This window comes from Prinia subflava, chromosome 1 (genome assembly GCF_021018805.1).
Source record: "Prinia subflava isolate CZ2003 ecotype Zambia chromosome 1, Cam_Psub_1.2, whole genome shotgun sequence".
Taxonomy (NCBI): domain Eukaryota; kingdom Metazoa; phylum Chordata; class Aves; order Passeriformes; family Cisticolidae; genus Prinia; species Prinia subflava.
In genome coordinates, this window is record NC_086247.1 from 115,606,369 (window position 1) to 115,634,117 (window position 27,749).

The 27,749-nt window shown below is 46.3% G+C and overlaps 1 protein-coding gene across 1 annotated transcript; it reads right to left on the bottom strand.

The window, feature by feature from the left end:
• Window positions 1-3,377: 3,377 nt before the first annotated feature.
• NR1D2 (nuclear receptor subfamily 1 group D member 2) lies at window positions 3,378-27,371 on the bottom strand. The gene is made up of 8 exons (XM_063408948.1): window positions 27,053-27,371; window positions 23,446-23,706; window positions 21,377-21,465; window positions 20,313-20,457; window positions 18,125-18,741; window positions 14,684-14,869; window positions 10,718-10,928; window positions 3,378-6,424 (listed from the first exon to the last, which is right to left on the bottom strand). Exons 1-8 carry the CDS (start codon window positions 27,066-27,068, stop codon window positions 6,228-6,230), a joined length of 1,722 nt encoding a protein of 573 aa, XP_063265018.1. The 5' UTR covers window positions 27,069-27,371; the 3' UTR covers window positions 3,378-6,227.
• Window positions 27,372-27,749: the final 378 nt, after the last annotated feature.

The window sequence follows — 27,749 nt, forward strand, 5'->3', positions numbered from 1 at the left end:
TCCACCACTTCCCTGGGCAGCCTGAACATGCTTTCTGAGAAGAATCTTTTCCTAATATCCAATCTAAACTTTCTCTGGCACAAGTTGAGGCCATTTCCTCTTGTTCTGTTGTTCGTTACTTGGGAGAAGATACTGGCCCCCACCTGGCTACACCCTCGTGTGAGGTATCTGCAGAAGGCAACAAGGGTCCCCCTTTGGAGCCTCCTTTTCTCTGGGTTGAACAAACTCAGCTCCCTCAGCTGCTCCTGATCAGATTTGTGCTCCACACCCTTCACCAGCTTTATTGCCACTCTCTGGACACACTCCAGCATCTCAACTTTTGTCTTGTAGTGAGGGTGCCAAATCTGAACACAGGATTTGAGGTGTGGCCTCACACCGAGCACAGGGGGACAATCCCTGCCCTGACCCTGCTGGTCACACCATTGCTGACACAGGCCAGGATGCTGTGGGCCTGCTTGGCCACCTGGGCACACTGCTGTCTTGTGTTCAGATGGCTGTCAACAACCCCCCGCCAGACATTTTCCACCTGGCAGCTTTCCATGAATTCCACCAATTATGGAAAACATGACTGAATTCTCCTGATGAAGTGTAAGAACCAGCATTCATCTTGTGATGCATGAGCCTGGCAGTTTTGCTCATACTCTCGTAAAGGCACTAACAGGACAGATGTTCCCCTGCAGGTGTGAGTGCAGGGGGTCAGTTTGGCCCCGTGTCAAACTCTCAACAAGGGGAAGCCTGTGCATGGGTGCACAGAGGGCAAAGGCACACTGCACAGTAGGAAAGAGGGCTGCCAGGCCACACACATGTTAAGCAGCTTGAAACATGGCTGGAGAGGTTCCTGTCGGGCAAGGATAAGGAGGTGAAAAGAAAAAAATCCTTCATGCAGCATTGACTGAGGTCTGCACCACAAGCCAGCCAGAGGGGTGATAGTTTAGACACTGTGGAAATGCAATGTTGTTAAATTATTAAATAATTTTTGCTATCTGCCACTGGGAAACCAGGTGCATGTTAGGTTGACCATTTACCAATGTGTTCTCTCTACCCCAAAATGTTGTGCAGAAGAGAAGTCAGCTATCAGGATGTGCACAGGTCTGGGTTGCTTCCTCAGACTTTTGCACGAGCAGAGGGAAGGGGACCAAAGGATACCTGAGGGTCTCCCCGAGATCCTCCCATATTCTGGGACTATGCAAGAGCCAAGTCAGGCTCCAGCCTAGGTCAGAGACAATCTTCAGCTCTGTGCTGGCCACTGAACCTGCCAAGGTGGCATACGAGAGAGCATTAGCATCAGCCTCATTTTATACAGCCTTACCACTGCAGCCAACGCAGGGCTGCCTGCACGAGGGCTGTGGAGCATCACACACGGCGGAGAAGAGCTGCTGTACAGCAGCAATGCTGCAGCAGGCCTCTGTAGATGTGCTTCATTTTGAGATGCAGCTTCTGGGCCAGATGGGCTTTTGCCACATTGTTGGTTTCCTCTGCCTTGTATCACTTTACAAGTAGCATCCAATGCTGCTGCATGGAATAATTTCAGTTACAATCTTCTTAAGCTGAGGGGGGTGGTGGTGGGGGCAGATAGAAGGGCCTTTCAAGAAGATAACCCCCCCATCAAGTTTTGAGCATGTAACTTTACAAGTAATCCCCTGAGGATCCCCCTCCAGGCAGAGGCAAAGGCAGTCCTGGGGCACAATGCAGGGGAGCAAAGCCTGCCCTGAGAATTCAGGCCAGGCAGAAGACAGAACAGTTCAGCCCCGTATTGGTGCAAGCTGTGCATTCACAAACACTCAGGGTGTGCCTTTACAAAATGAGGTGCAGGTATGAACTGCTCTGTGAAGGAACACGTGCAGTGTCTGCATGGAGGCAAGGTTTCCTGGTGTGAACGGGCATTTTTGTTCCAAATAACATAAATGTGCAGCCTCTCAGTCCCCCCCCCACCTGCTCAGCTCCTCTCTTGCTGGCGATGCATCTGTGTCCTTGACCAACTTTCCTGCCCAGCCAGCACAGCCTCTCCAGAGCTTTCAACAAGCTGCCAGGGGCGGCCACCTCCGGGCGCTCCTCATACCTGCGTGCTCCTCCCTCCCCACTCCGAACTTCCACTTTAAATAAAACCCAGTAAATTAAAAGGGAAAAACAAGGCGGCGTTCACTGATGAAGGCTCTTGCAGCTGCTCGCTGCACTCATCAAAGAAGAGGAAGTGCCAATTACTTCCTTGTAGGAACTGCTGCTGTAACCCAAGTGCTCTGCGGTTGAGCTGCCAACACCGATTCCCTCCCGCCCAGCACAGCCCTGGGTCGTGAGCCAGAACAGGAGGCAGCTGGCTGCCCACACCCTCCTCGGTTCACACTCGCACACAGGAACACCCGCACCTCTGTTCTCCTTGTGACATTCACCATTTCCTGCTGGAGTGCGGACAGGCCAGGCTGCTGCTGGGGGCACACTCACACTCAGAGCCCCGCAAATTCTCCCTGAGCAAGCACAGATGCCTCAAGCTCCATCCCTGGAGCATCCTGCCACACGGGGAGGCTGGGGGAGTGAGGGGAAAAGAATCATGCTTTTGCTGGGAAATGTCTGTCCTGCCCCTGCCCTTTGCTGTGGGAAGGCACTTGCAGCCAACCAGGGAAGAATTACTTGTGGCCCATCCAAGAGCAAGTCAGCGAGAGTTGACAAGAGCTCTTCCCAAGGACCTCTGTGGCAACAAGGAAAGCCATGTGCAAACACAGCACCAGAGAAAACATGCCCCCCACCCTATCCCCCCCCCCCCCCCAAAAAAAAAGCATTTTTGTGCTGTTATTTTTTCCAATGCTGGCAGTCATAATTTTGTTCAACTTTTTTTTGGTCTGTGCCTTAAAAAAAAAAACAACAGTAGATACAACATTTCCTGGAGAAGCTTCTCTTATCTCCTAAAAGAGTGCATACTCTAAAGGAGGAAATGAAGGTAGAAAAATTACTGATCTTTGCCCCTCCTATTTTGTTTTTTCTCTACCTCTCTTATAACCCAAAGACTTGTCTTAACCAAACAGTATTTTTTTTTCAGATTTATTCTTTAGTGTTTTATCCTTTTCTCAGTTACAAAGTTATATTCTCCCCATTAATGCAGTGTTTAAAATAAATACTTTAATGACATACGCAAAAAAGCTCTGTAACTGTAGCAAATGAAGTGCACCAGAAAACCCCATCCAAACACCTGGCAAGACAGAGCAGTGGCACAGAGAGAGGGAGATGCTGGCTCTCCCTGCTGCTCTGCCCCAGCACAGCCCTGTGACCTCACAGCAGTTGATGTTCTCATCCAGAAGAGAATCTCTTCTGCTTTGTTCATCCCAGTGTGCTGTCCTTCCTGCCAGATTTAGTACAGAGAAATACAAAGAACGCAGACACACGTGTTTAGCTTGCTGACATAATGCCCATATTTAATCTTTTAAAACAAGAACAAAATCAAGAATAAAATCAAGAATAAAAATTTCATTTAAGTCATACAGTACATTAATCTTTCAGCAATGACCCAATCTACAGTACTCAAATGCCTGGCATGAAGTCTATTATCTCAGCATTTAACAAGTGTATAACCAGTGACACAGTAAAAGAAGAGCTCACAATACACAGCTAACACAATGAGTTTAGATTTTCTTTTAAGAGTCCAGCTAGGGTTTGTAATACATGGGTCTGTCACTTTTGAACCATACTTTAATCAGCTTTTTGTTCAGTCAATCTGTTTGGGGCTTTTTTTCTGTTATGTGAGTTTTTCCATTATGTACAGGAAGATTATTTCAAATGAAATTGCACAAGTTAGAATATCTATCTATAGGCATACATGGTCATTCTAACTAAAAAAATTTAATAAGCAGTAATTACCCAGTCCTGGTTATACATTCCTAAAGGCTTAATAATACAGTTTTAAGAAGAAAAAAAAATAAAACAAAACACAACAAAACACAGCTGTAGGGTGGCAATCTCTGTAAGAAGCCTTCTTCCCTCCCAAAACAACCAAGGGCTAACTGTACTTTCCATGTTTGAAATGGGGTCTACCAAGAAGTCAGCAACTAAATAATAAAAACCGTGTGACTGTGTCCTTTCTAATGTCTGAATGGTTCGATGCGTAATTCAGTGAAGCTCTCAAATAAATAATACTGGTAGGATGCAGACTGTTAACAGAAATTAGGACAATATGCCCTGATAGCACATTTGGGTATCTGTATGTACGAAGGGGCCATTACCAGTGGCTAAAGCAGCTTGAAGCAGGACAGCCCTGCCTGCAGCAGCTGCAGAGGAGGAGAAAGGGTGGGCTCTGCTCCTTAGCCAATGCTACAGCTGAGTTTTTCCCACCTCTTACCAAGCACTTGCCCCACCTGCTCTCAGCCCCTTCCTCCTGTCTGAGGCAGAAGCTCCAGCCCAAAGGTGAGGGGAGCATGGCAGGGTGCAAGCCCTCCCTCTTCCCATCCCAGATCCTGATGCTGAGCAGCAGGCACAGGTCTGCTCCTGCTGCAGCTCCCGCACAGGCAGCAGGGCTCTCTCACCCCATGGTGCAGGCAGGAGCTCTGCAGGCTGGAGGCTCCTGGGGTCCTGGCCCTGACTACCAGGAGCAGACTCCTTCTGAAGTGTAGCTTTACCAAACAGTAGAGACCCAGAGGGCTACCTCTAAGGCAAGTTAACTGAACAAGAGTGATGGAGCATCTTCTTCCCACATTAACAAAACATAAACGTAACTAATTAACACAACTGCTTTGACTTCTTTTAATCTCTCTTTTCTGGTGCCAGGTCCTGCTACACATGGAAAAAGCCCCATAGAGAGCTGCTTTCCTAGATGGAAAGACAGCAGAATCTTAAGTCTTGTGGATCTGCTTTGTAATTTGCTACTGGCATAAACAACAAAAAAAGTCCCATTTGTTTGGTTGGTTTTTGTGGTGTTTTTTTTTTTTAAAAAAAAAAAAATACAGATCGTCTAATGCACCTTCTCTGCACATCACACACGCTCACATGCACACGCACCAATGGAGAGCTCCAGAAGAACAGGCATGGGCACCACAAAGCCCAAATGGTGAAAAGACGTGGGGAATCTCACAGTTCTGTTTTCAATTCTCGTTTAGCAATGAAGCAGCGAAATGATGTATTGCAAGAAATAAACAGTCACAGAACACACATACACCCAAATGCAACCATGGATAAATTTTTCCCATTTTTTCTTTTTCTGACAGATTTGCTATTCATCTGATAGTTTCTTTCTGGCTGTGCTGAAGTTTCTGAAGAGCATCTGGTGCTTATTTAACCTTTATCAGAACACAAGAACCTCAGTGGCAATGGACAATCCATCTGATTAGTGCCACAACCACCTCTGTTTGAGATTCTCTACGAAACCCTTTTGGACGCTGAATCTGACTCTGCCTCTTTAGTGCCACTCTGGGTGGTTGTTTTTTTTTTCTAAATTAACAAACACAGCATATTAATGCAAATTCGATGTTTTCTAAAAAATGCTCAGATAATTAGTTCAGCAATATGCAAAGTGCATCTATTTGGTTCTTTCCATAGATCACCTTCTGTTTTAAGTTTAAATTCCTTCACAGTTTAAAATATTGTGAAGAAATTATATGTATACTTTATGTATAGAACTATTTATATACATACACATATATACACACAACTCTGTACTTTATATAGCCATAAACACTCACTACTTAACTATTTATATTATATACACATGGCATGAACACACGCTCAGTGAAGAGTTGGTGCAGGCTGAAACCATTCCATCGGGTTTAATGGAATAACAAGAGTGAAACCATGATCGAGTTATCAAGAGACACAGACATACATCTATTAGATAAGTGAACGACCAGTTAAATCAGCTCTTCCATTCTCCTATTAGCACAGGATTGTTCCCACCCCATTCCATGCTCCATAAGCACATACACAGCTACTTTGCATTCAGTTTACGTGAGAGGGCAGTGGTGGTTCTTTTTCCTAAATGAAAGAGGAGTCCATGTTTACTCGGGCTCATCGCAGTCTCTTCCGCAGGCGCGCGGCGCAGCTGGGCCTGGATGCCCCGGAGGGCTCCGAAGGCTGCGCCGCCGTCAGCTGAAAGCACCTGCCAAAGCTTTATTGCATGGTTATGGGACAGCTATCAACTGCTCACAGTCTGTGAACTCTCTCCAGCAAGTGGTACAACTGTATAAATACATAGTTTAGCACAAAAACAGTTTAACACGAGGCAAGTCCAAGTACAAACCAGACCTAAAGGCCTACGGGTGAACTTTAAAGGCCAGCAGTTCTTCAGAGTGCATGTTGTTTAAGGAACGCAAGTCAGGTAATTTCAAAAGAAGTTTTGTGAAAATAGAGGCTTCGTTTGGGTGATTTTTCATAATTAAGGTCCTTAATGCACGGATTAGTGTTTCCTGAAGTGCCTCCACAGAATTGACATTTTCTATTCCAGAGCGATCTAAACAAAAGGGCAGGGTGAGAGGGAGAGAGAGAAATTAAAAAACAGGAGGGTAGGGGGGGAAAAAATTGACTGAACAGATGTAGCCTGCAACATAAAACCAGGGCAAGAATCCCTTACTAAATTAACAAGCACAAGAAAAATCAGATACTTATGCCAGAAGTTTTAAATCACACACCAGAAGTCTTTCAAAGGTTATTTAGCATTAACTTTTCAAAGTACTAAGTTCATGCCAAACTGGCAGCATTCAATCACTATTTCTGTGATCCCTAACCCATGTTTCCAGAGAAGTACAGATTGAACAAGTGTTTAAATATGTTGCTGAATCACAACTTTCAACCCAAGGAGAGAGACAGAGCACAAGAAAGTAAAAATTTCAAATATTTCTTAAGGCTAGATATAGAACCCTAAACTTAAACTGAAGGTTTGAGGAGGAAATCCCACACAGGACAAGCCACAATTGTTATCCGCACAATGGGATTCTCAGGGGCAAAGGGAGTACAAGCATTCATATGACTGGGCACTATTTCTGAGCATGTTCTGAAGCACTTACAAAATGAAACATGATGCACCCAAAAATTCCCAGCTGAGGAAAAGAAGAATGTCAACATCAAGACAAATATTGTGTTCTCACATACTGCACTCCCACCATGCCTGGAGCATTTCTTTCAAGAGAGCTGCATTTAAAAACACACCTGGTATCATTAGGTGGAACCTAAGTAAGCAGCTTGAAAGGATGAATTTTTAAGTAAAACATCTCACCTCATAACTAGGCACAGAAGCTGTTTTTTTCTGAAGCTGTAGCTTCTTTTCTTAAACACTATGTAAATTCAGCAGGGCACATACACAGCCGAGTGACTGGCACAAACAGAAATGTGCTTTGATGTGAACATGCACTTAAGCACTTTGCAGAACTGGGACATGGAATGACAACAGCTTTCTGGAGTAACACTGAGTCAGATCGTACAGTCGGAGTGGGAATCCCTTCCTTATGCTGTCAGTGTCAATCCAATCACATTGCTCAGGTGAACAGTCTAGGAAGTCCTCCTGGACTACTCAGAGCAGTTCCCTACTGCTACAGGAAAAAATATTACATAATCCACTTAAGGATGCATCTTGAAGCAGTTACATGCGTTTTGTTCCTTTAGGAAGATTGTTCCAGAATCTTCTACAATTAGGAGCTCTGATTACTACTCAACAATTTGTAGTAGTACACATTCCTCTTTTCTGTGAAGACTGTCCATTAGGTTTGACAGCTGCTGTCTGAGACAACGTGAGTGAGGAGACATCTCTTTGCCTTTATTTATTAAATGATCTCTCCTGCTTGCCCCCTGCTCTGCAAAAGCTTTGCTCTATTCTGAGCGGGTACAATGACATTTGCACAGAACATGCCCAACAGAGTTTCACAAGTGCTCTGTACAGTGAGAACAGTACTGCCTTGCCTCTGACGGTGGAAGAATGCAGCCCAGCCTTTCTTGGCTGCCTTGGGTGAGTTACTGTAGCCTCCTCGCTTCAATTAGTCCACGTCCTTCTTCTCCCTCTCAATCTACTTCCAGTTGCTCCCAGTGGCCAGCAGAAGATTTTGTTGGTATTATGCCAGTAAGGGATAATAATAGAGGGTGTGCACTTTATATTCTTCTACCACAAAGCAAGACCCTTAGTTAAGGGATTATCTGGTTTCTAGATCTGCACAAACCACATTCTTTCAGCTTTACTTCTGTCTCGCTTTTTCCTCCTTCAGTGGCCATGATCCACCTTGCTACCTCTGCTCCATCTTCAACACATCCAGCTAACCTGAAGCCAGAGGTGAAGCATTCTTCTAATTCTGGAATGGTACCAAGATAATTCCTCAGCACCAACCAAGGGTGATCCTGCTTTTTCTTTCTTTGCCATATGAATGGGAAGGAGAGGATGTACACACAGTCCTTGCCACCTACCCCTGCTACTCCTGCACGTTCTAAATGCTCCTCCTAAGAGTGGTTATTCATCCAGTGTTAAGTGGAGATGTTTCTGACAAGCGTTCTCCCAACTAGCAGTATTTAGAGACCTAATTTCTTTTTCTGTTGGTGCATTTTGGCTTTTTCTTAATTTTAATCAACAAGTTGATTAAACAGGCACACTCCTTTCTGCTTTTGGAACTGATGTAAATCTTGACTACTATCTTCCTTTCAGTCTTCTCTTGAATAACTTTTATTCTGAGATGAAGTCATAATGGCTTTTTTCTTCCGCCTTCAGTTCTTCATACAGTTATGGCATTTTTTCCTTTGACTGCATCTCCATGCCATTCTCTTTGATCCTAATCATCAACTCTTTAACAAAGTGCCACCTCCTCTTAAAGAAAATTATTTTTTCAGTTTCACTAGTCCTTGAAGAGTGGGATGCAGGAATCTGTCTTTCAAGATCTGTTTAATCAACACATGCCCACAATCCTTTGGCTGTACAGGCACCTTCTCCTCCTGGCAAACCCTCACACTGCAAGCATCTTCCCCAGGAACTCTGCTGAGGCCACTTCTGCTCTTCAGTACCTGCCTGAGCACGAAGCCTGCTCATTTACTCACTTGTGCAATATAACAACTGCAGCATTTTAATCCAGTCTTATAGAACAGAGTAAAGTTGCTCTGAAAATTTTTGAACTCAGTGATCATCAGGGTTAACCTTATGTCTGGAATACAGCCCTAACATTGACTAATAAAGCTGTACTTTGTAAAATCCTATAAAATTTTGTGAAGATGTCCAGGAAGGCCATGATGAGACTGATCAGATTAGGTCATGTAAGATAGACAGCAATAATATCCAAAATATCATTTGAAAAATCCTCAGCAACTGCAAGAAGCCTGAATACCAAACACCTTCTCTTTTTGTCCTGGTGCACAATTGACACTACATGCTGTACATGTTACATGCCATCCCTAAGCTAATCCCTGCTGGGAGCTGGCAATCAGCACAGTGCTTTAAAGGCTAGGGAGATGGCACTGTGCTAGAAGCACATTTAAGAGAACAGATACAGCCACTTAGACTGAAAACAGGTGGCACAGAGAATGAGATATTCTAGGACCCAGGAGCTGAGCAAGCAAGAAGAATGGCTGTAAGCCTAGTTAGAGTGCACAAGAAGGGAAGAGACCTGATTGTCAGTCCTTATTTTAAAGGCTGCCTCCAGTTCTTGTACAGAATTTCCAGAGTTTGGAAAGGCAACTGAGACCTCAGGTTTCCCTCTGCTACCCAAAAATTTTCATTAACAGATTCCACACTTCCTTCAGATTACAGTGCCATGCTTCCTTCACACTGCCATTTGTCCTGGCTCTTGAAGCTCACTGACTCTGTGCCTCCCTCTGCTCATTATTACAGCCTAGAAACTGAAGAGGCGGCAGCTGCCCGAGCCATGACACTGCAGTCCAGCCACGCACAAAGCTGTCGGACTGAACTGTCCTACCTTGCTACAGAGGCCTCAGTGCCTACTGCACCACGCCTGGTGCCCCTCCCCAGTAACACAGGGGTCTAAACTGCTCATGTGAAAGGGGTGCACTGGCTCAAGGAGTTCAGGGCCCCCCAGCTGCTGGCTCCTTGTCTAAGTGGGCGCTGCGAGCACTCCTGCCACCTACCTCTAGAGAGCTTCTTACCCAGCAAGCAGGGATTCTGCACCTCGCATTCCAGGTATTATATGCAGAGCTAATGTGCCTAATTTGAGGCTTGAGATAATACTACAGAAGTAGGTGCTTAATCCTTCTTTGAATCTGGGCCAGGGTGTTCTGTCTATCCAGGGACTGAAACAAGATAGGAGGCTGGTGAAGATGTCAGTGGATTGGCAGGCCTTGGGTGGTAAGAAGTCACGATGCAGATGATAGGGCTTTCTTGCTGACATAGGCAGAGATCAAACTGCTGGATTTGGACTTAAGTAAAATACGCAACAGACTTAGATGACAACGCTTGGAAGCAAAAATACCACCTTATCCAAAGACTTACGCTGAGCAAGTCAGGAGTAATTTCAGTGATGCTGTCCTGTGAAACTTAGAGGGATCAGACAAATAGCATCTAAATGGCCATGAGGCAGCTATTTCTTTTTGCATTACATAGAAAGCAGTAGGAAAACACAAGCCCATTCTCACCCTTTTTTAAAAAAGGCAGTATTAGAAAGACTAGGTGTGTTAAAAAGTACATTACAGGCTGCTAGTACCTTAAAACCCACTCAACTGCACTTAGACATGAAGTAATAGGGTATACATCTTACAGGAAACTTTCAGCAGAGAGTCACATTTAATTTTTTGGCAAAGGCACAAGTTAACTTTCTCTCCTTACCAGCAGATACCAGGACAACCGCTGTAAACAAACTCATTTCCTCATCGCTAAGTTGCAGGGCATTTAGTTTCTCACTGAACTCAAACATTGAGTTGAGCAGATCACCAGCTCCCATTGAGTGCAAGTCATCCACACTGTACTTCTTGCCACTCAGGAAGGTGACAGTACGTTCCTTTGCATCAAACAAAGATGCAAATCGTACCATTAAAACCTGGTGGAAGAAAAAGGAAGAAAAAAAAGAACAACAAAACCAGATAAATGTAGGTGCATTTCTAGAAAAGCTAAAGGAAAAAATTAAACTTTTTAACATCATTCACAGTGTCTCATTAACCATTCTAAAAGCATTCTATACAGAAACTGTCAGCATGCTACTGAGCTGCAAAACACAGTGTAAGCTCTGGTCCCATTATCTGAGAGAAACAAACAAGTGACAAAATTAGGAAGCGGATGCAGGGGAGGGGCTACAGCATATGAAAGGCAGGAAAATTAAAATTTAAGCCTCAGACAGCCTGAGCCACACAGATCATATCATTTGTAAATATGCCAGTAGGACAACTTGCTTAAGCCACACAACAGCCAAAGGCACACAGAGCATTAAAAGAAATGTTTTCTTTGCCACACTCATGAGGAGCAAAATGAAGGTACTGAACCAGATTCTCACTTGGCATACAGTGGAGCAGCTCTATGGAAACAGTGCTGATTTACACCACCTGATGATCGGGCCCCCTAGGCATTCTCTGGAAAAGTACCATGCCACATCACTGTACCCACAGGAATGTTAATGAGCTCTGCTAGAAAGGAGCCACATGTAGAGCTTTTAAAAGGCTGGGGAAGCACAGCTTGAGATGGCACCTGGTCTGCAGCAGCTGGGAATACCCCTTTGGTACAAGCACCTGGGCTGGAGCAGTTGAGGTGTGCTAAACTTACCCCTTTGGGCTGAAATTTCTCTTGTGGTTTCTCAGTTGTACTGGGAAATGTTTCCCTCTGGAATGGCTTGTAAAGTTTCATTTGCTCTTGTTCAACAACCTTATTTATATTTTCAAGGTTTGAGTTGCACAGAACAGCCTTCTTATTTGAAGAAAATTAACTAACTGGCATCGCTTAAAACTTCAGACTCGCTATAATCTCTTGGTGTGACAGTTGTCTCTTCTCATTTACCCCATTAACTGCATTAATTCAAATGTTTACTACAGGTGAGAGGAGAACCAGGTTTTCAAAGACTAGTGTCTTTGATAAGCTTAAAGGAAGGAGTGTTCAAAACAAATGAAAATGTTTGAGAATTCAAACACTGTTCATGCACAGTACATGACCTGCTCCTAAATTTTACGAGCCAAACAACATGCAGCAACCTTGACGGACACAAGAGCACTATGTACTATTCACTTCTGTCAGCTAAGCTATCTGCCCTTTGATGACATTAACTACAGAGTGCAGAAACCCAGATGCAGAAGCCATCACAATACAACAAAAACAGGCAAAGGGCAGGCAGACAAAGCTGAACTTGTGCATTAGCACAGACCCACCAGGTATCCAGCAACTTTTCAGTTCAAAACGGTATTCTCCCTATAGAATTGGGCTTTAGAAACATCTTTAAATAACGAGCAACCAGGATTAGTGCTGGTATTCAGAACTGAAGCCCATAAAGTTGTGCTGACTTATTCTTAGGCAAAGACCTCACCTATTTCAATGCTACCATTCTAAACAAGGAAGAACAGTTTGGACTGTGGCATAGCACAGGACTGATTCATCCCATTTCACTTCAAACCAGGCTCATACTTGTGCATGCTGAGGATACACCTGATCAATCCTATTACCTGACCACAGCAACACAGGCACATAAAAACCTCCACTCTTGGAGGTTACTTGATCACTTCCCTATCAGCTGTAGCCAAATCTGAGTCACTGCTCAAAGGGATCCAGGGGCCTTGTTAGCTCTACCATCAATTCCATTTGGAGGGGAGGTGGAGGAGAGCCCATTCAAAACCAGTCAAATTCCTTATTTTAGGCTCACTGCTGTTTCTGAGCCGGCTCTCATAAGAAGCCATGCAAATGCCACCAGATACATTGAGCTCCCCAGTACTCCCAGTTTGAAGAGACCTTTTCAGCTTACGTGTGTATGAATATATATAGCTGTGCAGCTCCTGCACCACCACTGTCTCCATGTGTCCTCTTACCCTGCATGGAACAAGCACTCCTCAAACATGAACTGCTGAGAAGCACAGTGCCAAGCCAGCCACACCAGACTTGGAGGCAGCACTTTCACTCAGGTTCTTCTGTTAACATGCAGACATTTGAATATCCTGGTTCAGTTACCCAGAAGACAGAAGTGACCTTGGATGCACCAGGCTTTCAAGATGCTTTTGCCTCTATCACAATGGTTTCATTAATCCTCCTGTGGATTTTTTCCACTGTTCTGCAGCCCTACTTTTTTTTTTTCTGTTGCTAAGATGCCACATAGGCCTTTAACTCACTAACAGGAATCATTAATGTTTCTTATAAATAAGTGAAGAGTGACAAGCATGCAGCCATACATTATTATTAATTCCCCTGGATATAGAAACTCCTTATCAGCAGTGCTTGTAACTGGCAAAAAGGCGTATGAGTGAGGCCTGTGAAAAGCTTCAGGTGAAGCAAGGCCAAGGCAAAACATTTTACTTGCAAAACATGAAGGTTTAGCTTTACATTATAGAAACAGTTCAAGCCAAAACTTTCACCCTCCTCCTCCTCCCTTGCAGAGAAAGGAACCAACATTTTTGTGTATGGTGAAAGTAGTGAAGAAGTAAAAATACAGCCTCTTCACTACAGGAATTGTAGATGAATATTAAAAGGTCAAGAAAAAGTACAACAGAAAAAAATACACAACAGCAAAATGAAGGAAACAAAAAAACTAATAGACTCCAGACAACAAGTCTTCCTGTCTAACTTGTACCTTCCAATCCAACAATTAGCCATTTTAGAACTGGGCTATAAATGCAGACAGAAGACCCAACACATCACATGAGAAATGTCTTCATTTCAGGTAAATATATAAATATAAATATAAATACAAATCATGTAAACAAAAGCAAAGGCATCACCAACTCTACACTCCCCAGAAAAGCACAGTAACGTCAATACTTGGGACTTCAGCTTCTCTGACCCTCTCTATTCAAATTTCACATTTGAATATTTATGAAATGTGTCCTCTCTATTCAAATTTCACATTTGAATATTTATGAAAAGTGTATGGTCTGCAATAGACACAAGGGTCTGGAAGGGTAACTCAAACATGATGTAAAGGTCATCCAGTGAAGGTCACTAATTATAAAACAGCACCAAAGCTCTGTGGTATCATTTCCAAATTAATACCACTAATTCACATATACGTCATGACCACAAGTGGATGCAATTAACCACGAGGACCTAGTGGGATTAGTCTAGAGTAAGTCAGGCTGCAGCTGGCACACAGCATCTGCAGAGCTGCAGCAGTACAGGTAGCTACCACTGTTACTGCACTGGACAGGGACGCTCCAGACACTCCCAACTTGCCACTAAAGTGGTGACTGGTCAGGATTGGATACTCTGGCTTTTGCAGGAAGCAGAGTGGCACAAGGACACGCAGAGCAGTAAACACATTCCTCAGCAAAACTTGTAAGTCAGTATTCTAACCTATCCACCCTTCTAGATGCAGTACAGTTCCCCAGAGTAAACAAAGGTAGCTAGAAACCCCTAATTATGCATTTGTTAATGCCCAGGGAAGAGGGAAGGTTAGAAGGGCTGCAGTTTTGAGCTCACTGGAAGAGGGACAGGTCACTAAGGTCTGACCAAACAGATCCCTTGGACACCATCACCTCAGAGAATGCTCAGAGCATCCACAAACAAGCTGTTTTCGCCCAATGTAACCCACTTCTATTTGATTCTGTTCTTACAGGGTCAGACTGATGCACAGCTTGTCAGGTTTGCAATATACACACACAGTGGACTCACCTCAAAGGTCCCAGCCTTCAGAAGATTGACCTGGTCATGCTGGGAGAGATCCCGGAAACCTGGGATGCGCTTGGCGAACTCCACCACTTCCTTCACTGCAGGAGTAAAACTCAGGGAAAACTCTTCCCAGATTTCATGGCCAGACTTGTTTGGGTCCACATGGGGAGTCTTACTCATTGGGCAGACCTGATGTTTGCAAAACACAGAGAGAAAACACCTTTTAGAGGTATCATTCCAAATACTGACAAATCTTAGAAGGAACATGTTTATTATCAACAAAGCTTTGCAATAATGACACAGAGAAAAAAAACCCCAGTATTCCTCAATCAATTCCCAAAGAAACTGGATTTCTTGCCCTTGCTTTAAAACAAACAAGAAAAAAATCCATGGGATTGTTAGCAATCTGTTTATAAATTTGTTAACTTTGGAACCTACAACACTGTGTACTGCAAAAGACCTGACAGAACCAAAGTTATGCTATTCTTCCCTGATCTCAACTGATCTGGTGTGACATCTGAATTTCCCTTTACTTGTATTATCCCTGTAATTTCACAGTAAATTGCAATTTCACAATCAATCAGTTGCAATCTCACAGTCACTGTGACATTCATTCTCCCATCTTTCTTGTTTTGCACGCAACTGAAGTGCTTCAGTCAAGGCGACAAAGATGTCAACGCCAGAGCGAGAAAGCAAGCCTTGGTTTCCTGAGTCACAGGTTTACACCCTCATTACAAGGATAACCCTCTTCTGCAAGTCTGCTTTTACTTGTATTACTGAAGGAGGAACACCAAGGAACTGGTATTCCAGTATTTCCCAGTCACAAGATGACAAAATGTTCTTTCTTTTATACAAACATACAGCAATTTTTTGTAGGAAGGTCTGAATCCATTACATTGAGATCAGATGTATCAGTCAGGGCTGACTGCCAATAAATTCCCTCTGCAAGAGCCAACCAGAAGCTCTGCGGTATTTTCAGCTCTAGCTTCTAAAATTTACATCTTTTAATGAAGCTTAAACCTTTTAAGATTCATTTCACCTGTCATCATCAAGGACAAAAATTCCTTTTAAGTATTCCTCACAAGTATACTAAATGGTGTATGTAATCCTACATAATGTCAGCAAAACAAAGAGAAAACAGTGAAATAGATTAGCAATTCCTCAGAGCTGTGCTGTTTTTGCTGGGCATCTTGAATATGTTAATTGCCTAGGAATTCTTTGCGTGGGAGGTCCTAAGATTACAAGACTATAATATTTTGGCAAAACGAAAGGTCTAGGCACACAAAAAGGACAGCAGATGCCAACCACTACTCTGCCTGTGATACTGCAATGGTTCACACAGGTACTGTTATAAATACAGCACTCTCTGAAAACAAGGAATCTCTGGTTCAGTATCCTGCTCTGCAATGGACATAAAAATCACCTTACCCTCTCATTCTATGACAGCATACCCTTACCCACAGGCACTCAGTCCCAAGGGGAAACTACCACTTCCACACCCAGTGCACTGTGTCTGTGGTCTCTTGATAAGCCTCTGCCCAAGAATCAGAGTACCTCAAACTAGAAGACACCCATAAGGATCGAGTCCAACTCTGTGCTCCTTGCAGAACCATCTAAAACTAAACCATATGCCTAAGAGTGCCATCCAAGCACTCCCTGAACTCTGACAGGCTTTCTATGGAAGCAGTTGTCAGCTTGGGCAGTCACCAGTTCTCTTCAGAGGAACTTCTTCAGGAATGACCTGTTCTGCTTTTCTGGTTACAGGGGTATTGAGTAAAAACGACCAAACCCCTGAACATCTGTCTCCACACTGGTTCAGAGCCTAATTACTTGCCCTTATTGCTGCTGACTCATCTTGGTCAGATCCTGAACTCACTGAGTTCTTGGGCAAAACCCTCATCTGTATCAGGGATGTGGGGTGGGGAGGGGGAGCTGCAGTGCTCTGTTGGATTTGGTTTTGTCTCCTCATCACTGACTAACTATTGCCTGCAGCTGCCATGCACAGGTCAAACCGCCTGGCTGAGCCTCTGCAAGGCAGCACCACTCCCTGCCCGCCCATACTGACAGGTTTAACCTCTGCTTCTCAGGAGTGCCAAGAATGCTGTTGTAGTGACACCACATACTTTCCCTGCAAGGAAGAAAGGCTGGGAATTATTGTTTGCCATGTTGTAGTGCCTGGAGTCTGCAATTAAGGTCAGACCCTGCCAGGGATGGCATGGTCTATATATGCAGTAGACATAGAAAGGTTAAAAAAACAACAACAACAACAACAACAACAACAACAACAACAACAACAACAAAAAAAAAAAAAAAAAAAAAAAAAAAAAAAAAAAAAAAACATGGAAATGCAGCATCAAAATAAACACCTTCACTGTGGAGACTTTTGGGGGTCTTCAAGAACCTGTGAATGATCTTCACAAAGTAGGAGGAAGAAAAACACTGGCAGCTCAAGTACTTCAGAAAGGTCAGGGGCTTGTGCTTCACACCAGGAGTGCAGGATGAGAACGAGGATGTTATGTTCTCTCATCCCAGGCGGCTCCAGTGATAAAGAGAAGGACAATCTATTTTAAGGGGCTTACAAGAACTGGTTGCCTGAATGGCAGAGAAACAGCAGGTGCAAGGCAAATGAGAGGAACCTGTTAAGCAATGGCAAAAAAAACCCCCAAAAAACCCCAACCAAACCAAACCAACAACCATATGCAAAAAATCAGGAAGCATCCTTGTTAGGAATTCAGTGAGAAAATATTCTAGGAAAGTCATCTAAGGTACTCAGAAGTGTGGCCAGAGTACTCACTTGCATGAGTACTACAGAAAAGACCCTGATCTTCTCTCTAATGGTTTGGCTGTGCATCTTCCTCCTGAAGATGTTCTACATTGAAAAGGATGTGTAGCCTGTGGGCCTTATTAAAACAAATTAATCAAAAAATCTCCATCACCAAAAAAGCAGCCTATCCTGCAACAGAGATTTTAGAACCCATAGTAAGGCCTGCAGACTGGCTTAAAATCCTAGCCCTGGGGTTTGACCGCAGAAATTTGCTCTGAATACCCTTAAAGAAAATAGAGTACATCTGACTGTATAGATTATTTGAAAGTAAAGTCCTCAAAAGAACTGAGTGAAAGGGGGCATTTATAAACTCCTGTTTTCATTTTAAAGTCAAGTAACATATAAAACCCATCGCTTTTTTTCAACCAATACTCTTTGATGTTATTTTACTTTTAGTTAGCTAAAAATCAAGCCAAGAAACCGCATCACTCGTATGATTTCAAATCCTTCACACCTTTAGCCATTTTTGTCCTTCATCACAATTTGCACTATCAACCTTGTGTCACCCTCTAAAGTTTCAGCAGTCGCGCCAACTGTGTGCAGCTTCACCAGCTACTGAGGCACAGTTGGATCACACCCAACAACAACTAAGTCAAATCAAACAATTAATATCAATATACCAGATGCATTCTTCCTCCAGTGCTGCAAGAGTAAGTGGCATTCTTGCTTGGAGAAAAGCCATCTTCTGGGACCCTCTCACACATTCGCTGAGTGTAACCACTGGTGAAGTTCATGCAGTGGCTGTTTGTGAAGCACACGGCGTGCCCGCCTGGATAATGCATTGTGCTTCTCCCTTTGTACTGTCCGCCAAGGTGCTGCTCCCTTTCAGGGTACTGAGGGCCACCGAGGCCACCAACACAGTGCTCGCTGCTCAGGATGTACTGCTCGGTGCTCTTTGACGCTCTCTCCCCAGCCTGGGGCTGCATCATCTCTGCTGGGTTTTGGGACTGTTCTTGGTTGTACATGAAAGTGTCTTTGTGGGCCCTAGTGACCATACCGATCACTTCCTCCTTAGCCATGTCAGCACCAGGAGGGGGAGAAGGGCTTTTGATGGTTTCTCGCTCTTGTTTGGGCTTGGAGGAAAGATCTTCTTGAGGTGCTTGGTCTTGATGTTCTGTTAATGCTTCATTGGGCAAGTGACCACTGAACTGACTGTTCATCATGGTTTTCATGGCGCTCTGCATCTCAATCAACATCCTCTGTTTTTCACGTTTGGGAATACGGCCAAATCGAACAGCTACCCAGGTGGAGAAATGGATAGTGGTGGAAAGGGAAAAAAAAAAGAAAAAGAAAGTCAGTCCTGAAAGTGTTAGCATGCACACACAAAATACACACCCCAACCAAAAATCCTGCCTTTTAAGGCAAGATTTAAACTGCTCACACCGATAGTACAGCAGGGGTTCTACCAGTGAAGTCAGAGAGCTTCTGAGGCATAGGACTGGCATGAATACAAATGTATGCTGTTGTTTGCACACAGGGAGAAGGCAGCTCTAAGGCACAGTCTGTAATGCCTTTTCCCCTTTTGCCTCAAACCTGGCTATGCAGTGTACACACAGTTGTGTTAACTGAAGAAGTGTCAGGCTTTAAGATTGGATCTATTAAATCAGCACAACTTCATGAGCTGACAATTAGCTGAATGTAAACGCAGTTCATATCATCTTTGCATAAAAGTCCTACAAGACAAGTCCTCACGGACCAATTACGCAACTCACCAAAAGGAAAGAATCAATGCTGAACGAAGCTTACCTTGGCAAATTTTCTTGGTAACTTTGCCTTGACAAGGACACTTTCTGCTGGCAAGGGGATGGGCATCACTGTGGCTGCAGCACTTTTGACCCTGTCCTAGGGAATCTACAACTGCCTCCACCACCTTCTGCAACCGCAGCCGCGCAAGGGCTTATAACCAGTTTCGACTGATGTAATTATGCTCGTGCAGTAGTCCATCATTAATGTAGCTAAGCCTCTCTCATTAAAGCAGGTGCAACCTTGTGCGCAAACAAGCGCCTAGGGGATGAAATAAACTCCTATGCACGACAAGAACTCGGAACAATTATTTAAAGTAAGTTCTAACACTCCACCCACTAAATTATTAACAGCCTGAGATTCCTAGTTCTTGTGAAATAAACACCCAGAGAAAATTAAAAAGTGAAACAGAAGGAAGAGTTCTGGTTGTGGCAGTAAGTTGTAGCAGCCAAATGAACTACACTTTCAGCATTGTTTATTAAAATGTCACAAAGAGTGGACAGCCAGCAAGGTGGTCAGAGACACAGACCATCACCATTTCCTCCTTGCCTTTCCTCTCCCTCTAAGAAAAGAAAGAAAGAAAAAAGGGAGCAGATAAATGCTCATCCTATGCACCTAAAGGTCTATGGTGACTATCCTAAAGCTATCAGGTTGGGCAGAATTCCCTTTCATTGAAAAAGCAACAGTAAAAAAAGAAAACAGAAAAAAACAAAGAAAAAAAAAAGAAAAATATGAGTCTTGTTCAGATTCAGGTAGGATACAGCTGTAAGTCTTAACATTAAACCAAAAATCGACACTCTGTTATAACCATCCCCCTAGCAGGCCCCTGCAGCACATCCCACTGCATCAGCTCCACAGGCGGGAGGACAGCCCACGGAATCACCTCACTAGCCCAGGACACTCATGGAGCAAGAAGGCAAGCTGAACTAAACGCTCACAGACAGGGAACCTCTCCTTGACAATAGGGCTGAGCTGCATCATCTGCCATTAAGACCCTCAGCAACTGGTTTTGAGGTGGGCAGCAGATTCCCTCTCAGAGGATGCCTGCTCAGTACAGGAACGTACCGTCTCTTGACATCCCAACAGACAGGCATTTTTTGAAACGACACTGCTGGCATCTGTTCCTGTTCATTCTCATTATAGAGCAGTTGTTATTCTTCAAGCACTTCTTATACTGGATGTTTTGTTGAATGCTTCTTCTGAAAAAACCCTGTAAACAAGCAAAAAACCCCCACAACTATCATTATAGCACATGTTAAATCCTTCCACCAAGATTCAACTCTCTGTGAGCATGGTAAACTTCATTGCATCACATCAGCTGCTTCAGAGCCACCAGACCCAAGACATTTTAAAGAACTTGGTACTCCTCATTACTTACTTCCCCTTTGTGTGTGATCTGTATGTAATGTGAACTAGTTATAATTTGTAATTACAGAAGATGCTAAGTTGTTCCCTGCATAGTCAGCACTTAAGAGTAAAGTATCTCCAGTATTATCTCTATCACTGTACTAACAGTTCCTAAGATGTTGCTCTCAAACACCTATGACATCAAATGCAAAGATGGGAGTCAAAATAATGTATTTTGACTTCCATTTCTGCAGTCTGGCAACAAAACCATCCTGCTGGACGACATGACCTTCAAAGGTGGTTGTTTCACACAATCCTTTATGCTGATAAGCTCCTTCACAGACTATAACATTCGCAATGTTACAGATTAAGAAAATACATATTTAGTTCTGGCTTTCCCTGTGGTAAAGCATTGTTCTTCCAAAGCTGTTTTGTTCTGTGTCCCAGCCCAGGTGACAACTCACACCCACTATCTCTTAATGCAATTAACATGCACATGTCTTGCGTGACACGGTCCTTACCACCTCTGCTTCCAGTTCTTGTTCTGTGCTGTGCGCTCCAAGTCAGGCAGGGTTGGACAAGGGGTGGGAACAGAAAGTACTGCAGAGTTTGGAAAATGCTGTATATTCCTAAGTGGTTTGCCTGTTCCCTACAGCTTCTGAAATTTCTCATATTTAACAGAGAACTACACCAATTTTTTTTTTGGCAGTATCACCCTTTTTCCCCTATGGGGAGAACTTGAGCATTTCACCAGCAGAAAGGTGAGCAGAAATATAGCTCACCTTGCAGCCCTCACAGGCATGAACACCATAATGAAATCCTGAAGCGACATCTCCACAGACTTTGCAAAGAAGAACCATGCCATTAAATTCTAGAATCAAACAAAAGAGTCAAGGATATAGAAACCAATGACAACTGCAGGAACACGTTTCCAGCTTTTAAAACCTGGACTTAAATTGAAACATGTGACATCAGTTCAAGACACTAAAAAATACAGCAGAAGAACAAACATGAATGTACAAACCCCCTGAACAGTTCAGAAGGTACCAGTGCAAGGGTGGGGGAAAAAGAGGACAAACATGAAACACTCAAACAAATAGGGAGAAAGCACATATTCACTGGGCTTTCAAACAGAGTAGCACAGCAGAAAAAGAAAGTCTGCTTACATTTAAGCACTTTTAAAAGGACCATTCAGTTAACTAGGCCACCAAAGTTCAGGCTCAATCTGTTTTTTCCATCAGGACAAGAAAGCCTATGAAAGGCTACAGTTTCTCCAACAGAGAATAAACACTTTTCTTAAAAAACAGAAATACTGAAGGACACTTTATAATATATTCAACACCAACCATACACTGTACCTATCCAATAACAAGTTAGGACTGGTAGCTCAGCCATATCTACATATGTAGAGACCACTCATTTGAGTGCATATCCAGAATGGCTTGCACAATAGAACTTGAAAATACCTTCTCCATCCCGGAAAAATGCTCATGGCTTGGGTTTTTTAAGTTTTTCCCCCACCTATTTTATTTCAGCTTGTCAATAAATTTTTTTTGCAAGTCCTAAGTGCTGGTCTAACATTGGTTTCACTGAAGCCAGTGGGAATTTTACCAGTGAGTTCAGTAACCACAGAATTACCTTAATGCAACAGAGACAGCTGGAAATACTCCCACAGAGACATATTCTACCAGAAAAGTAACTTATTTGACATTTGGGTTTCATTTGTAAAGAGGAACTAAAACTTTTTTTTAAGGTTTTCACAAAGAAAAAGAACCAAACCACTTTTTTTTTTTGTTGTTTTTTTAAACATAGTTAGTACTGAGCTAAAAAAGTTATCTATCTGAACAGTTTACAACAGGTCTAATTTCAGGAACCTCTGCCCTGATACCAAAAAACCTAGTTACTTAAGAATTTTTAAGTAAAGGTTTTTACAAAGAACTTCAGGTAGGAACACTTTAAAAAACCTGACAAAAAACAAACAAACAAAAAACCCCACCAAAAACCAACAACAAAAACCCAAACAAAACAAACGCCAACTCTATTTGAGGTAGAACTATTAGACACTTACTCTAGCTTCATAACAATCCAAGCTGATAAAACAATTCTGCCAATAGAAGAATTTAGCCTCCAAAAGACTAAATTCCAGCTGTTTGCTGAATCACTCATTCCAGTACTTATTTTGAATACTGCCCTTTCAAAACTGTTCAAATATACTTCTCTATAGCTGATCTTTTCTGATTACCAAAAGAAGCGTGAAGTAAATAGATGGAGATTGCTATATGCATTTTAAAAGTTCCTTTAGTTCTGGTTTACAAGTATTTTATTTTTCACATCCCAAGAACTATGACTTGGAATCAAAAAGATAATTGTTTCACCCACAGCTATGAAAGTATTACACTTGGGTAATTTCTTTATTTTGTTCCTCACAACTTGGGGGGGGAAGGGAAGGTGAAGGGGCAGGGGACAGAGTATGAAAGAACAGAGAAACTAGATTTCCAAGACAGCTCCATAAATACTCTTGAGGCAATTTCTGAGTGTATTACCTTTACTTCCATCACTTCTTTTTAACCAAGTGTTTTATTTTACTATGATCAGTTTTCACCAATCAAAATTTGAAGTAAAGCTAGACTGTATTTATGGACTGCTTGAAGTTGGCAGCAATGGGACCCCCATTGTATCAGCATTTGTATGGCAATACCATATGCATTACCACACGTATGATGCCAAAAGATAAAAATGGGGGCTTTGCTATGCACCTGCACCACAAGCCAAAGGGAGACCTGGTTGTAACACATGGGGTTGTTACACACAAGAGGAAAATGGTGTTTTCAGGAACTGGCACCAAACATACTTGTGACTCCATTATGGCCTTTTGTCAAACCAGCAACACTCGACTGGTTTGGTTTAATAGCCTCCTCCAGCCGGTCGCTCTTCGGTGCCCCGTCAGAGCCTTCGCTGCTCCGGCCATTGCATCCGCTGTCCGAGGAGGAGCTGTTGGGAGGAGATGGTACAGGCGAAGAGGACGACTGGAAACCGCTGTCTGAGCTCTCGCTGTGACATGAGGCTGGGCTAGATGCCGAGCTCGAAGAGCTGATGTAAGCTATCACACCCCCTAAGGCAAGAAAAAAAAGGCAGCACGTAGTGACATAACCAGCAGACATGCACCGCTGCCATGTGAGCCATGCCGTGACCCAGCACCACCAGATCAGCCATTACGTGCTCCTGGGAGCACTCCTTTCCCTCCCTCGAGCTTGTTTGTCTCCCTTCGTTTTCTACAGCTGACCTCCCAGTCTGCCCCATCCCCTTCTCCCATCTTATCAGCCTCCTCTGGCCCAGGCTGAGATGAAATGGCATAACCAAAAGACGGAGCAGCAAGCCATGGTGCTGGAAGGATGGGACAGGGCATGGAGTGACCCAGCGAGGGTGTCCCTGGCCACCCTCCGAGCAGAGCTCATCTGGAGCCAGAGCAAAGACAGGATCTTACAGCACTGTGGAGCCAGAATGCAAACAAGCTAGGTTAGGGACAGAAATAGGGCAGAGAGAAAGACTTCATGCAGGCTATGTGCCAAAGGCACAGAAAGGAAGGGCTGGGAGGTGCTCACGATGCAGAAGGGAAGGGGCAAGGGAAGGAAATAGCACTGCAGTCTGGTTAGCCTACTGAACACCATTTGTCCGACTGCAAGCCTTTGCAGCGTTTCTAGCAGCAGCTAAACTCCAAGTACCAGGCTGCTATTTGCAAACAGCCTCTGTCCTGCCGCCTCTTGCAATCTGACACACTTGAAAATCCCTCAGATGAAACAGCTTTTTGTCCTCAGGCAGACCTGGGAGCAGTTCTGGCTTTTCACAGGCTCCTTCTTCTTGCTCATAAGCAAGAGAAATTGTTTGTACTTCATATGAGTTTGTCTCCAAGACTCAGCATTTCAAAAGTCAATATAAAAACATTTGCTATTTCACACAAGAATTTCAAAAGCCATAGCCGTGAAACTGTTTAAATAAATTACACTCAGTATGTTCTACATTTTATGCCTCTATTGCTCAGTAGACTCTCTTCACTGATGACTCAGGACATTGCAGCAAGGAACTCCACACAGCAGTAAGAATTCAAAACTTTAAAAGGGCCACGCACTGCCTTCCTTTGGAGGAAAGAAGTACTGGTGTCTGTAGAGTCCTTGATCAACTGAATTTGCACGGCAGGCAGAGGCTGTAGCATCTTACATCAGCTATCACCTCCTCATAGATAAAAGCAGTGGTATTATACAACCCTGGAAACACCACTGTTTGCAGGGAACAATTCTGACTTACAAATTTTCAATACTTTTATTAGACATAACTGTCCTCTTGGCACCTGTGCGGCAACAAAACTGGCCCACTTCCTCTTCAACATTTCATTTTTTTCTACCAAGGAAGCCCTTGGCAGGAGGGTTCCCTAAAGAGCACGCAGCCCAGGAGCTCCTGGCAGAGCTGCCTGGAAGCAGAAGTCAGACTAAGTGGCCGTGTGACACGTGCAGGACGCACAGACTGCTGCTCACGTTCCCAGACACCAGTGTCCCTGCACCCTGCCACAGGGGTTGCTCCAACACAGATTTTTTTTTTTTTTTTTTTTTTTTAAGAAATCCTCCACACAGCATAGCACGCATTCCAGATCAGGTTTTCGGAGAAAGGAGGATTGGCAAGGGGGTCATGGGTTTAGCCACAGCCTGAGAAACACGGCATCATCAGCCAGCCGTGCTGGGCTAAGACAGCACCTGTGTGACGAAGGTCTGTGCCACCCCCAGCACCGCACGCGCCGGTGCCAGGTGCCGGTCAAAGCTCACAGTTCACCTGGTCCAAGGGAGGCACCAGGCTTCTCAGCAGGCGCCATCCTTATCGGCAAGGGCCAGATCGGGACACGCAAGCACAGCCCCTGCAGGGAACTCCGCGCTTCTCCACGCTGCCACCGCGCCCCATTATCTTTAAGCCCTGCTCATAAAAGACATGTTCTTTTCCCTCAAGGGTAAGGCCAATGTCACAGAGGAGCACAGAAAGTGTGTGCCTGTGGGGGGGGTTCACCCCTCTTCTCCTGAGAGCTGGAGGAGCCCCAGACAGCTGGGCTGCTCTGGCACCCGAGCCAGCTTGGCAGTCTTGCCAGCGCCACAGTCGCGAGTCCTCGTATTTTTTGTTATTTTAGAAGTTACACTTCCCCGTGAACCCTGTTTTTGTTTGGTCAGCAGTCAAAAGTTGACTCTCACACAGAGCACAGGATGACATCTGAGAACAAAGAGCACAGACAAGGAGCACGTACACGTGCACACGGATGCTGGCAATCCGCAGGAAGGGGGTACCGGGGTGCTTGGTGGAGAGAACAGCCCGAGCCGTGTGAACTCTCGGGGGTTTTCTTAGGGAACCCACCTGCCGGAGGGTGCTGAAATGAGTCCTTTGGGCTACGCGGAGATGCGCTGCCGCTGCTGCGGCGGCGGCACCGCCGGCTGAGTGACCACGACCCTTTGGGCTCTGCCTGGCGGGATTCACTTTAGGGATGGGGCGCGGGGCACCGCAGCGTGCTGGTATTTCACTGACACAGGAATCTGGGAAGCGGTAACGCCGCAGGGGCGCGAAGCGGGCGGCGAACGGGCCGGACGATCAAACCGGCTCCAGGGACGCTGCGGCAGCAGGGGCTCCCCGGCCGGCACCGCCGGTATCCCTCGCCAACAAAGCGGGCAGGGAAAGGGGAGCGCGGTCGCCGTGCCCGCAGCCTCCCTCCCGCCTCACCCCATTCCACCGCACCGGGCTGCGGCTTTTCCCTGCAGCGGTCACGCGGCGCCGGGGCTGGAAGAGCCGGGCCCGCCCTGCGCTGCCCCCGGGCCGCCCCCTCCCCGTTACACAACACCGCCCCCGCGCATCGGACGGGCCGCGTGCCGCCGCCGCCGCACACGGCCGCCCCGCGTGTCCCCCCGCGACCCCGCACTCCCCCGCACCGCGCCGCGCCGCCGGCCGCCCGCCCGTTCCCCCTCCCCGCGCTCCGCCGCGGCGGGGGCGGGGCCCGGGGCGGGGCCGCCCGGCGCCGCAGCTGCGGCGCGGCCCCACGTGTCCCCGGCGCGCCCCCGCCGCCGCCGCCGCCCCGAATGTAGGTCACCAAAACAGCGGCCGCCCGCCCGCCCGCGCGCCTCACGTGTCCGCGCCGCCCGCCGCCCCGCGCCGCCGCCCCGCCGCTATTATGCAATGCGCGCGTCACCGCCCCGCGCGGCCAATGAGCGGGCGCGCCGCGCGGAACGTAAACACAGCGCGCACATGGCTCGCCCGGCGGGTCCATGTGAGGCGGCGCGGGGCCGTCCCGGCCACCAGCGGGGCCGGGGCCGGGCAGCGCCGCCGCCTGCCGCGTTCCCCCCGCCCCGCCGCGCCCCGGCCGACCCCCGCCCGGCCCCGCGGGACCACCCCGCGCTGCTGCGCCCCCGCCGCCCGCGGCGGCCGACCCCGCTTACCCGCGCTGACTTCCATGGCGGCCTCCTCCCGCAGGGGGCACGGGCGGCGCCGCGCTGGGATCCGCCGGGGCCGGCTCGGCTCCGGCCGGCGCGGCGCGGCTCCACTCGGTCGTTGTCTTCCCAGCCCCGCGTCCCCGCCGCAGCCCTACATGCAGCCGGCGGGAGGCAGGCAGGGAGGCAGAGAGAGAGGCGGCCGCGCTGTCTCCTGTCAGAGCAGCGGGTGCGCGTCCCCGCCGCGGCGCCCTCCCCTTTACAACAAAAGCGCTCTCGGGGAGCCGCGCAGAGGGAGTGCGGCACGGCCGCCCGCCCCGCCCCGCCTCTGCCGCGCCCCGCCCCGGCGGCCGCCCCGCCCCGCCCCCGGCCGCCCCCCTTACCCAGTGACACACTTTCCGCGCCGGCGGCCCCGCTCACGTGCGGCGGGAGCGTGCGGGAGTGCGGGGGCACTGCGGCGGCGGGGGCAGCGCGCCGAGCCGGCTCCCCCGCCCCTCGCCGGGCGGTGCGGCGGGGGAGCCCCGCCGAGGTCACCGCCGCTGCCGCAGCCGGCGCGGCGCTCGCCCACCGCGGCCGCGGGGCGCGGTGAGGGGCGGCGGTGTGTGTCAGCTGCTCCGCCGCCGAGCGCCGGCAGGAAATGCCACCGCTGTGACTGCCGCAGCTGACGAGCTCTTTCGTATCCCGACAGGAGCATCTGACAGCTCCC

Excerpts from the sequence above, each read along its gene's own strand:
- NR1D2 (XM_063408948.1), bottom strand. Across the intron at positions 20,458-21,376 it reads ATGCCTGTGAGGGCTGCAAG|GGTTTTTTCAGAAGAAGCAT; the intron begins GTGAGCTATATT and ends GCTTGTTTACAG. Across the intron at positions 6,425-10,717 it reads GGTTGTCCTGGTATCTGCTG|ATCGCTCTGGAATAGAAAAT; the intron begins GTAAGGAGAGAA and ends CCTTTTGTTTAG.